At 33.6% G+C, this 13,684-nt stretch overlaps 1 protein-coding gene across 4 annotated transcripts in view; it reads right to left on the bottom strand.

The window, feature by feature from the left end:
- The window catches only part of LOC106872053 (meiotic recombination protein SPO11-like), an 809,808-nt gene extending 796,379 nt beyond the window's left edge, over window positions 1-13,429 (bottom strand). For all 4 annotated transcript variants that reach the window (XR_008264640.1, XR_008264641.1, XM_052969772.1 and 1 more), the window contains exon 1: window positions 13,255-13,429. Coding sequence is in view for 2 of the 4 variants with exons in the window: in XM_052969772.1 (XP_052825732.1) it covers window positions 13,255-13,421 (167 nt within the window). In the remaining 2 variants the exon portion in view is untranslated. The remainder of the gene's footprint in view (window positions 1-13,254) is intronic.
- Between the last annotated feature and the right edge of the window lie 255 nt (window positions 13,430-13,684).

The raw sequence follows: 13,684 nt of genomic DNA, 5'->3' as shown, positions 1-13,684 counted from the left end.
GTATAAATACTCAAAACGGTGCATAATGGGATAATATTCTGAAAATAATCTTCATCCTGGAAGGGAAGAAACTCTTATCTTTCTATTAGACATAGAGACTTAACAACAAAAAAATACGAGTTTTTAAGAGGCAAAGTCAGCCTTGGTGGAATTTGAACTTAGAACGTAGTAGCAGATGAAATACCACTAAGCATTTCACCTGGCGTGCTAACGTTTCTGCCAACTCACTGCCTTTTCAACTATTTCTATAGTGCTGTCTCTCACATTCTCTCTCTCCTTCTCCTGCACTTCCCTCAGGTTGGGTAACCATGTATCTCCTTTACAGCAGCACACCTGTTTCCGTCCTCATTGCTGATCTCTCTCTCTGTCATAACCTTGTACCTCCTCTACAGCAAGATGCCTGTTTCTGTGTCTGTCTTACTACAACCTTTCATCATCTGACACAAGATCACCTCCTCTAATGCCCCCTCCCCTCTCAAAAGTTTTTTGTCATGCAAGTTACTTGATGACCCTGTCAGTGCAGATGCCTCTTACAAAGCATCCAGTCCATACTGTAAAGTGGTTGGTGTTAGGAAGGGCATCCAGCTGTAAAAATCTTGCCACAACAGTCACAGAAATCTGGTGCAGGCATCTGCCTGGCTGGCTCCTGTCAAACCATCTCACCCATGCGAGCATGGAAGGCGGACATTAAACGATGATAATGATGATATACATGCATACACATATACATACACACACATACATGCAAACACATGTGCATGTCAGCGTGTGTATGTTTGTATTTCCCTGTTTCAATATCGTGCACTAGTTGTAAATGAGTACAACATGCATATAATTTGTGTTTGTCTCCAACCTTTAGTGAAAACATATCCAGCAATGGAGAAATATTACACTGCTTGAAAACAAGTGAAGCTTGGCAACATGATGAGTATCAGAGAAATGCAAGCATGGAAAGTGGATGTTAAAACATTGACAAATTATATGGCTTCCTGTCTTTCAAAATAGCTTTTGCGCTTAATATTTAAAACACAAATTTTTATGTTCTAATTAAATACTAATCCCTACTAAGGGAATGACTATGACTCTTGCTGTGTAATACTTAATCACAGCACTAATCTTCAAGTATTCAGTACAAATTTACCTGATTCATGTCAGTTTTAGTCTTCTGAAAAATACTAAAACCAACATATAAATGATTATAATAAATCTGCAGCATTTATTTGCTTGCAAATTTATTTTCAGTGGCTACCAAAATTGCTGGAATATATTAATTTAACTTGCGTTATTTCATTGTTTTGCATCTCTCAAGCCAAAGAGGACTCCTAATGATTTATTTCAAGTGCTTTCTTCAAAGAAAATAATATTGTTTTTGTGATATCAAAGCTATTCTCTTTCTTCTATTCATATCAATTGGTTTCTATTTCGCTTATCAGTATGAGACTATTCAGATATGCAGCTTACTACTTTTTTGAATTGTGCAACTGTAGCATTTATATAATTCTGAAATTCTAGAAATAATTAACACCTACTTAAAAACCTAATTACAGTCTATTTAGAATGCCTATTGAAAAGCAAGACAAGCTTAGTTCATATATAACATAGATGGCCTCTTAATTTACAAGAAAACCATGAGCTGGATAAATCAGCTTTTTCCCCTCATAAAAGTGTGTAGTCTTGTGCTTATATCATGTAATATTTTCAATATTGACTACCTTCATTCCAAGTTTCTTCAATGCTTATGCTATCTTTAAATGTATTGAGCAATAACACTGAATTTCTTTCATTTCTCTATTACTTTCTTTTTATCAATAACAACCAACCGATAAATCCTAGCCTTGTTCCTTATTCGATAACAATTCAAAGGTTCAAGTTTCTTAATCTCCTGAATTCACCAGACACCTTAAAAGTTCCAAAATCCTCTCTTCAACTTCCATTCCTTTGCTACATCATATAATGTGTAGTGGCAACATTCAGCATTAATAGGATTGTTCAATGCTCCATTTCACATAATAACAACCAACTCAAATTCACCTGACAACTTTAAAATTCAAAATCCTTCCTTCATCTTGCATTCCTTTGCCGTTTCATATATGGATAGTGGCAACATTCAGTATTAATAAAGATTGTTCAATGCCCCATTTCACATGAATAACAACCAACTCAAAGAATCCTCACTATACATATTTTTAGACAAATCAACTTGTGTTATCATTCTTGAAAATTCAAAATCTTGATTGCAATCACATCTACATCCAATAAAATTAACATGCTTTTCAAATCTAATATCTACTTAACTCAAAATGAGTTTATAACCCTACAGATTCAAAGCTGAAATCAATACATGTGATTGGTCCTTCAGAAGACATAGCCCTGGGTCATTGGAAAAGCATTCATCTCAATTTATTCAAATGTAAAGGTAGAAGATATACTAGCTCACCTTATAAAATTACCCTTGATAATAAACTATCTTACCTGAAAGGAAATTTCATCTCTCATCATCTCAATAATATAGAGACCAGAAGGCAGAGAGTAGACAAAAGCAGTATGTACTGTATAAATTGCCCAATTGTTTGTTTTACCTCTGTATATTCGGTCTTCCACTTATGTAGCAATGAAATTTACCATCAATCTCCTTGGAGTCAATAAAATAAAATAAGTACCAGAAATAATTTAAAGCAATAACCAAACCTCAGATAAATCTCATTGACCATGGAACTGCATCTAGAACATAAGTTCACCTAATTATATCCTTCTTGTTTCTCAAAGAAATCAGTACCACTGAAATTAGATCTAAGTATTAATTATAGATTTATTTTCACTATGAAAAATGATTTAGCGTATCTTAATCGACAAAAGTGTCAAGATTAAATTTTACTCTATATTTACTATTATAGTAGTTATTATTAGCATAGCTTATAGGTGCTGTATAATTAATTTGCTAACCCACTTCTAGACAGTGGGCAGTTTCTAAATTTTATGTCAGTCTGTATGCTTTATTTTTATTGTAGAACATAAATACAGTTTACAATTCAATATTAGCACAAGTGTTCCTGTCCACATTACACCTATAAACAAAGTGTAGCAGCACCAATTCAATTGTTTTTTGTATAAATGAATCCAGATAAGGAGAGTTTCTTTCTTTTACTATTTTTATATAAAACAAATACAGGTATCAAAAATTTTACTTTTAACATTCTAATTACTGCAGTAGTTCTTAGCATAAAAGTCCATGAACAATACACACTTTGATTTCGTTAAAAAATACAATGCCATTTACAACAAAATGTTGCAAAACTGGCTCCAAGAGATGATCAACTAGCATCCAATATATTCATTGTAATATTTCATATTATACATAAGGCAGCAAGCTGGCAGAATCATTACCATGCCAAGCAAAATACTTAGTGCTATTTTGTCAGTCTTTACATTCTGAGTTCAAATTCTGCTGATGTTGACTTTGTCTTTCATCCCTTCAGGGTCAATAAAATAAGTACCAGTTGAGTACTGGGTTGATGTAAACAACTTAAACCATCCCCTGAACTTACTGGCCATGGGCCAAAATTTGAAACCAATATTTCATTTTATACAATATAAATTCATAAAAACTGGTCTATACTAGCTATTAAATTATCATTCAGCCCACCAATAGGATACATAAACAAAAAAAAAATTTTGTAATGGTTGATACTAAATAAAAAGTTGTAAATGGAATATTTTCCATTCCAACTGAATTGGAACTTTAAAAGACTGCCTTAACCTTGACAAATGAAAAACATCAATTTGGTAAAGCCAACATTTTATCCTATTTCCCTTTGTATTTTTCCCTTCTTTCCTTGCTCTCTAATTTGAATAAAGACAATAACTTGAATATACGACTTGCAAATAATATAAATTGTCTACTGTTAGCCTATACTTCTGAAACAATAATACAGTAACATGTTTATATATGTAGATATAGAAGAAAGTATGAAATGTTGAATAAATTTAAATTTAATTGTGTAATTGTAGCACTTTGTGCAAAGAAACATTTTTCACTTCATTCCTTTGTTCAAAAAGAAATGGAACTATCCAATCAACATATTGCTCCTGTCTATCAATTGTTCACATTATCATAGAGAAATCTGTTGATTTGTCACACTCAGATTAGGTTCTGTCTTTCTTTCTTTCTTTTCCCTCCCTTCCTCTTTCTCCTCCTTCCCCCTCTCTCTTCACACACAAATACATACATGTGCATAACTGTGTGTTGGTAAGGGTGGAACACATTTTCTGAGACACTGGACGCCCTTCTTGTAGTAACCCTTTTAGTCTCCTCATAAGACATACAAAGACTGTATATATTTTAAAATGGAGATATATATACTGTTGTGTGTGTGTGTGTGTGTGTGCCTGAGTGCATGCATAAATCTATCACCAGACCAACATTCTATGCAGATATGGAATAATATAAGGAGAGTCAATAAAATGGGATCAATAAAATAACTGGTTGAATAAGTAGTGGGGGAGATATACTTGACGAAAAACCCTGAAAGTGATGCACTATAGTGGCTAGAGGATCATGACCAAATGTAGCATATTGTACGAGTGTGTGTGTATGCACATTTCTCAGTGTGTGCATTCACCTACATATGGGTGCATTAGTTATATTTTTTATCATACAAAGAATTTTAAGTGCTAAGATTCTAATCCTTGTATTAGTAATAAGCACATTAACAATATAATATGTAAACAAACATTTTGCCAAACACATTAGGAAATTCTTTATAGTATGGAAAACTTTTAAACGCTCTTACTTCCAATTTTTATTTTTACACTATGTACTCCTTCTTTAACTTGCACGTAAGACAAAACTTATTAAACTTTTTTAAACAAGTTGCTTTCATCTCCTATACTCATTATCTGAATAAATTATGTATTGTAAAGATGTTTTACACAATTTTAAGGTAGATGCACTTAACTTGTGTGATTTTATAGCAATTATTCTTCATCAATATACAAAAGGTCACTTATTAAGTGGCAATTGTGTTGTTTACAGAGCTAAAATGGTTCCATAATTGCAACTTAGGTTTCTTGTATTGATTATATTCTAAATTCTCCAGGCATTGATTTTTAAGTGTCTTGTGTTAAGAATGAGAAATATTTAGGTATCATGAGCTGAAACTGTTATCAGAAACTTGCGGTATTTGTTGTTTTGTTTATTTATATCTATCCACAAAATATTCATAGATCCACTCTCAAATTCAGTTTCTACTGGATATCAATTTATCGAAGACAAACCAATATCAGGGCATCAGACAAAATGCCATCTAGTCTTTTAGAGGAATTGTCAATTCATGCTCTGTGTGCAAATCCTTATTTGGATATTGAAGTATTTTCTAAGCAATCATAGATTATGAGCTGTAATATTTGTACTGACAATGTTTTAATTGTTGTCATGTGCAAATAAGAATGTGCAGATTGGATACTGATGGCCTAGGTGCATTATGTATGAATAGAATCTGGTAAGATTATGGCTGGAATTTATCATCAGAAGTTTGAGAAGCTAAATAGTAATACATAAGAGTGCTTAGTAAAGGTGACAAGCAGAAAAGAGATGTACGTTGTCATGGATAACTGGAATATACATTCTGTAAATTCAGAGGTCAAAAAGAGGAAAGAAACAACATATCAAACAATATAACAAGAAACTTCTAATCCAAAAGATGAAAAATAGAGGACAGCAAAGCAGGAAACATAGCTAAGAGATTCTCTTACAAAACAGAATGAAAAGCTTCCTTCGTGTTATCTTTAGTAACATTGTTTTCAAAGTTCCCAGAGTAAGAGACTACACAGTAAGAGATTACATAGAACAAATTTCCTGTATATCTGGCTTTATGGAAACTATACTGATTACACTGGAGAAAGACATAAGATAATAGCTGCTTATTATTGTTTTAATCACTTTTGGAATGTTTCAAATGAGGTTGACTGGTTCATTGTTGATAAGGTTAGAGAGATTGTTGTTATTGGGAATGGTGCACACTAAAGACTTTAGTAGTTTCTTATAAAGAAACATTGAAGAGTTTTGAAAGACAGAAGCTAGGTCCAGAGTACATTGTTTGAAAGTAGCTGCATCAGATCATTTGCTTTGTTGTAGCAAAGCTAAAATAGATTTTTCCAACTTGACACCTATATGCACATAATGGTGAGACTAGGAAACAAAGTGAAGCAGAGTTTGGTAGAGGTTTGTTGTAGTTTGGAGATGGATACAAAATAGGCAACAAATATGATGGCTTTAAAGGGGACACACTGCATTTTGACTGAAAAATGGCATATAAGAGTATTCTGCTAAGTAAGTAGAGACTTTAGTGTAAATCAGACAGCAATTTTGTAAGTTAGAGAACCTCCAGGCTATGCATTGTCTTTCTAATGACTGCCATGCAGGCATTATAGCTTTAGTTAAAAGCCTCTCAGCTGGTGGTAGTGATGTATATGGAGTCCAACATATTTAGTATTACAGTATAGCTGCAAGGGAACCATTTGGAAAATGGTTTCAGTCATTTAGCTAATGTGGATGTGTCAGAGACGAGGGGAAGCTAACATGACAGTGGTCCAGCTTAAGGGATTTGTAAGTACAAAAGAATTGAAGGGTATGCAATGTTGTACAGTATGTCCTGAGATGAGTTACCTTGATAGTATACCAATCAAAAGTTTGAATGTGTGCAAAGATAATGGTGGGTGATTACAGTCAATGTTTAAAGGTGAAAAGGAGTTCAGGCTTGTAGTATTCACAGCATCAGTCATTGATATGATAAGTGTTGATGGTTGATGTTAAATGTTGAGAACAGCAAATGAGCCAACCTCAAATATAGCAGCATTGTAGCAAAAAGAGTGCAAGAGACAAGTGAAGTTGTGAATTGAGGATCAACTGCTTTTCATATTAGTCATATTACAATTGTAATCATATAGTTAGCAAAACAAATTTTACTATTAATCAAATAAGTTAATAAACTGAAATGAATAATCTTAACTATGGACCAGTTCTCACCCTATCCAAATAATTCAAGAGTTAATGAGGTTTGGAGAAAGGTAAGCAATATTTGGAGTGATATTTGCAGACTAAACAATCGTGACTTAATGCAATTGAAAAGCAAATTATATCAAATCAATCAGTGACTTAAGTAACAAGTAACAACAGTAACAAAAAAAAAACTACCATTGATAATTAAGCTTGTTAGTATCACGAAAAGAAGCTAAGTCGTGATTATAAAACAAAGCTATTTAATTTCTGCTGTGGACTTAGATCAAAGTATTTAAAAGCATTAAACCAAAGCAAAAAGAAAAGAAGAAAAAAAAACACACTGCTCGTATGCTCGTAAGTAAAAATCAAATCGCTCATTTGTTCAATGATTTCTGAGTCACAATTTTTGATACAGAGTTAATCAATTTATTCAGCCACGGCACTCGACTCAGAAGTGTGAAAGACAAAACGGACGTCTGTGTGATTTGAGTTCGGGTTTCAATATATTCTGTCTATCGATTTATGATGCTACAAACGAAGGAGCCAGATTACAGCTCACACTATCACCGAATGAAACAAGAAAGAACACATTGGATAAAAGTAGTCAGAGATTTACAACAGCATATTCGAGGCTTTTGATCGTAGGTCAGTTCAATCAGCGCTAAACTTCGTCAAAACAACAGTTTACCATGCACTTCGTCAAAGTGATCAACAGCAGCCCGTTATAATCATTTAGAATACGCGATGACGATTTTATTTAACTCTAAATAAATTCTAATCGAGCATACCAATGCTCTGATTTTCCAGCTTTGCAATTCTGTCATTTTTGTATATCGGAGACTACATTGTCCGATGCAAAATTCCGTTTTCTTTTATAAACAACATAATAGGGTCTATAACAAATTTTATTAGGGACGTACTAAGTTCTTTGCCTCTATTTTCTATATAAGCAAACATTTTCTGAGATAAATTGCTAGGCAGAGATACAATGAACGAAACCAGGTAAAAAAAAAGTCACAGGAGTTTTATCCGGTGGGGTTTTATCCGAATCCCATAAAATTAATTGTGACTTTTTTCCCGTGACTTTATTACCGGCCACCATAAATTAATTGTGAATTTTTGTCCTAGCCAAAATTGTGACTTTACTGTGACTTTTTTGCCTCTGATTTTATTACCGGTCACCCAACGAACTACCTACAACCTAGTTGCAACGATCCTGTGATTTGATCATTTGAATGCTATTTCCAGGAGGTCAGCGAGCAACCACAGATAGGTCCCGGCAAGACTTCCGCCCGTCTCTCCCTCCCAACCCCCACTTAAAATTTTTTTTTCTTTTTCTTTGACACAAACACCTATTTGGTACTACTTAAGCATATCTTGAAAAAAAAATACTGAAAAAAAGTAAAAAAAATATGACGGAAATGGGGGTAGGGTTAGGGTTAGGGTTAGGATCGACCACTCACAACTAGTTAGCGCGGACGCGCGACTGCGCGTTCGGGACCGTGCTGCTTTAGTAGTACCTACCTATTTTTCGACTACGGAGAATACGAATCTGCAAAAAAAAAATTGGCAAAAATCGGCATTTTAAAATTACCACCCCTACCCCCATTTCCGTCATATTTTTTTTACTTTTTTTCAAAATTTTTGGATCTTTTTTAAAACGGGGGCCACATTTTTCATTAATGTTTTACGTAGTGTTTTTGGTACCGAAAGACTTTCAAACTTCGTATACTTATCTATTTTGTGTTATAGAACAGAAAAATATTTTTATGACACATTCTACCAGTGTTCCAAGTTTCAAAGTGTTTTTGAGCATGCGTTTCTTTGCTGTATATTCCTGCTAAAAATGTGTAAGAGGTAGAAATTATGTTTAGCTATGTCATTTAGCATCGAACAATCTCATTCATGGTCGAAGGCACTCCATTCATGGCTTTCTTCAGTTTCTGTATATTCAAAATATTCTTTAATATGTTCTTCCCAACTGTTCGAATGTAGTCTGAGAAAGATCTGGTTGTGATTTAGTCCCAAGTCAGTCGAGATAAGAAGACCTATAATCTAAATCATTCCAAACGCAGCTTGCCCATTTTTCCTTGTGTAAAGAAGCCAAAACCACATTATTCAGTGTCATTTTATAATATGAATACTGTGTAGTTATACAGTGGAGTACATTGGCTGCTTTTTCTGGCAAATTGAGCGATCGCGTAAAGCCCTCAGAGTTAACTTCAGATGTGGCTGTTATTTTTAGCAGGTCGTCTAGCGACCGCGTAGGCGTTTCATCTTTGGCCTTAAATCAACGATTTGTTTTTGGCTAGTGGTCAACAGACATTTAAATTAAATATATATAAAAAAAGAAAAATAACATGAACAAAAACAAATCAATAAAACACTCTAATAAAAAGACAATTAGAGACGACTGGATGAGTTGGTTATGTACTTTAAAATACAACCGCAAGCAAAAATATAAACGATAAAAAGATGACCACGTCGAATTTATTTGGAGGAAAAAAAAAACTTAGAAACGATGAATGAAAATATTTGCTGAAAAAGGAATAACAAACATGTTCTGAGGAAAAGATCCCACAAAAATAGAAATGGGGAAGATAGTACTAATTAGTATATATATATGAAACAGAATGCAAACATCATTTACAATATTTATTCCCTAGAAATACAATTAATTCTCCAAGTAATTGCTTTCACAAAATACGAATGATTAAACTGCGGTTAACAACAACATTATATAATTGTACAAACTATGCCGAATAGTGCTTTCGGGGTACAAAAAAGAAGCGAATTTTTCGACACTATACTTGTTAACCTTAAACGGATTATGTAATGATGTACGGGGTGGATGTGATGTTTTACATTTCAAGCTAGATTTTCCTTGGATAAAAAATATTTGAGCTTCCGTGACAACTTCTCTAGGTTTTCATTTTTATTTTTTCTGTGTTCAGGAGCGTACATTAAAAGGGAAGAAAAAGAATGTTTGTGTTATGAACCTCAACATGTTTTTTTATATATGAAAAAGTATACTAAAAAAAAGAAGATGCAAAGATTGTTTGTGTTAGGAATCTCAGCAGGTTGTCACATAAGAAAGAATATTAAAAGAGATGTAAGAACTAATAGTGTTATCTGGAGAAAAAAAAAAAAGAAACAATAAAGTGACGTGCTGAGGTTCACAATACAAACAGCCTTTGCATTTCTTTTAATATACTCCTTTTTCATATATGAAAACACAAATATTCTTGTGGCTAAAGAAAAACAAATGTAAACTTCAAAAGGTGATTTAATGCCACAAAATTATATTTTAACCTTTTCCTTATTCAGAAATCTAACTAGTGTGTGTTAGTTGTCCCTAGAGTAATGAGAAATTATTTCATTTAAGCAACTTCAAGTTCTTTATTTAGCCTAATAATGTATAATCGTTGCTTTTAGGCCAGGTCAGCGCCTAAATTTAGTATATCACAAACATTCGAGCATCGTGTATCTTAATTCTGGCACAAAAAGGCGGTGAGGTTGCAGAGCGTCGGAAGAAATGTTTGGAGATATCCAAGGACCGGGTGGTGGTGTTAAATCGGGTGATGGGTTAAATCTAACCACCTAAGAGTTCAGATCGAAAGCAATCTTTCGGTATTGGCACACGACGTCATTTATCCACACAAAATTCCTTCATGACATAAATGAAGAGGTTAGTGTCGTCTCCTCATACCGACTCTATAGACCATTATCGAAGGATCACCATGGAGAAATACCGCAAGATATCTCCATTCAACGTTCTAACAATTCTTCCAATTCACCACTTCCATTCTGCGAAATTTATTCTGAGTAGAAACACTGTTGATGTCAACTCTGCCTTTCAGGGTAGATAAAATATCAGTCAAGTACTGAGATTGATAATTGTCAGTTACCACGCTCCACAAAATATGTCTTTTTGCCTAAATCAGAAAGCAGTATATATATTTTTTCTTTTACTTCTGTCAAATGGCATATTTCCTTTCATTCTTTTCTTTCTTTTCATGAAACACCATGTAAAATAATGCGAACTAACCTTGAATTCTATGTGTCATTTAGTATTCCATTTTTGTTAATTTTTTCTTAGAATTTTTGTGTTATATTAGAAACGACCTACTTTAAATTCCAATATACCGTTCGAGAAAAGTAAAACCATACAAAAAAAATTACGGCTTTGTAGTATATTTATATCAGTTACGTGCAAACTACAGTACACAGGACTTTTTTTTTTTTTTGCAATGCATGCCATTGAAAACCCTTGAACCTTTTTTAGTAGTGCGATCCGCTTGATGAGCTTCGTCTCATGCGGCCCACTTCTCGATAAAGGTTGCCTATACCTAATTCATATGGTGAATTTATTTCACTTTCACAAGGATCATCCTTTATTTCATCGAGTCTAAAAAAGATAAAAGGCAAATCTCAATGAGATTTGAACTCAAAACCATAAGCCTTGCATTCAAATGACTGCAAGTTCCTCGCCTATTATTTGACTGACAGGTTGAGCGACAATCATATGGCGATTTGGGCGGATTTTCGCAATAGCTGTCACACATAAATCGGACATTTTTTTTTATGAATTTTTTTCTTCTCATTTTATAGAATCCCACTTTTCAAAACACTTGAGAGCAGACTTTTTAAAATCCATCTTTTTCCAAAAAAACTCGCTTCTTCCACGTCATCGTTTCTTCCAAACAACAGCCATAATTTTTTCCTCACATTTTCGTTATAATATTCTACATTTTGAATCGCATTTTTGGAGAAAATTTTTCGCACACCTTCACCATCACCTCCGTCGTACTTTTCACGATTAAACTTATTTTCGTTATAGTATTCCACATTCGGAACTACTTCTGATAAGGCTTGTAATTTGCATTTTAAAAAATGCAAAGAGGGAAATAACAAAATGAAGATAAATTTTCAGATTAACACCGCACCATTTTCACTAGGGTGTTAGGGTTAGGGGTTAGGAACGGAATTCCCTAACCCTCTAACCCTGACCCTAGTGAAAATCGTGCTGGTGTTAATCTGAAAATTTACCAAAATGAAAGTTTTAGGTATCAAACGAAAAGCGAATTCTGCGTCAGTTTAGCTGCTATTTCTAATAGATCGATCGACAACACAGAGGAACCCTCGGAGATTACGTTCAGTATTTGTTATTATCCATGGGACAGGGATTATAGAAAAGACGTTCCATCCACGATCATTCCGTCTTTTTGTATATCTAGGCTTACACTAAATTCGATTCATTCATTCCCCGAAATTACTGGCCTTGTGCTTTACCCTTTATATACTGGCCTTGTGCTTTACCCTTTATAAACGCTTATGAAATTTATACATAAATATTTGCTTAAAATAACATTTTTACATTTATTTATTTAACAGTATTTAACAAATCGGTTTATTGTCAATTAAAAGATTTCGATTAAAAAGCATATATAAAATAAATTGCCCATAAAAAGTATTTGCTGTCCACGGACCCCCTGTCTTGTCCTTGCGGACCACAGTTTGAAAATCACTGGCTTAATGGATACACCTACACAAGTGTCTCCTTCCCATCGAATCTGCTTCCTTCATAACTTTCAGAAATTGGTATTTTTTAATGAAATTTTCTAAAAAAAAACAAAAAAAAAACCCCCCATATCTCAGTGTAAATTACGATTATATTGGAATCTAATGTAAAAGGAAAAAAATGGAAGGCACACATACATACTGACATGCATCACATCATTCTATCGATAAAATAGAACTTGAAATTTTGAAAAAAATTCTGTGATATGCATCAGTATGTAAAGTGTGCGCGCCCACCATTTTCGTTTCTTTTCTTCACATTAAATCCCGATTTAATCGTAATCTACACCATCTGAAAAGATAACTTTATAAAATTTCATTAAGAAATATTTATTTTCCTGAAATTAACGAGGAAACAAAATCGAGAGGCATATTTGTGTCGGTATACACGTTCAAGAGAGATATTCCAGATCCAAATTGTCGTCTGCTTGAAACAACTCTTCGGTCATCTTGGTTTCGAAGAGTTAATATGAAGAATAAATAAAATTACTGTTCCAAGTCGTATTTCGCCCTAAAACATATTTAAATGAACGCACCTGGAAGATATTTGATTAAATTAAACGAATACATTAGTTATTTTAATAACAAAACGTTAATGAAAAATAGAAAATTCCTGAAGCGTTTTTTTTTTTCATGGAGATTAATATTTAATTGGAAAGAACTTATGGAAAAATTACCTGGGAATTCGAGGAATAGAAGTTTTTAAAGCAAATGTATTGAATGGAACAACTTGGTCACCATTTACATCGACATTGCACTCAGATTTAACTCTTGTAAGGTACCAGTCATCAATTAATTCTTTTCTAAGTTGACGCACAGCGTTGCAGACGTCCTCCGTAGTCATTGTCGTCTGTTCTATTGCATGTCTGCACGCAAACCTTGAGCTTATATACGAGCAGGGCCGGATTGAGACCCGTAGAATCCCTAAGCACTTGAAAGATTTTGGTGCCCCTATATATATATGTAATTCAATATATATCAATAATAAACCATAAATATTGGAATATTGCACTTCATTCTCTTTGTTTTTACTGTTGTTTATCATGTATATTTTTCACGATTTTGCACGACTTCAGTCCAAATTCTTTTTTTTTTTTTTTTTTTTTT

Source organism: Octopus bimaculoides, chromosome 7 (assembly GCF_001194135.2).
Source record: "Octopus bimaculoides isolate UCB-OBI-ISO-001 chromosome 7, ASM119413v2, whole genome shotgun sequence".
In the NCBI taxonomy this organism is placed as follows: domain Eukaryota; kingdom Metazoa; phylum Mollusca; class Cephalopoda; order Octopoda; family Octopodidae; genus Octopus; species Octopus bimaculoides.
Note: the sequence above shows the minus strand (reverse complement) of the source record. Positions and strands in the feature narration are given on the sequence as shown.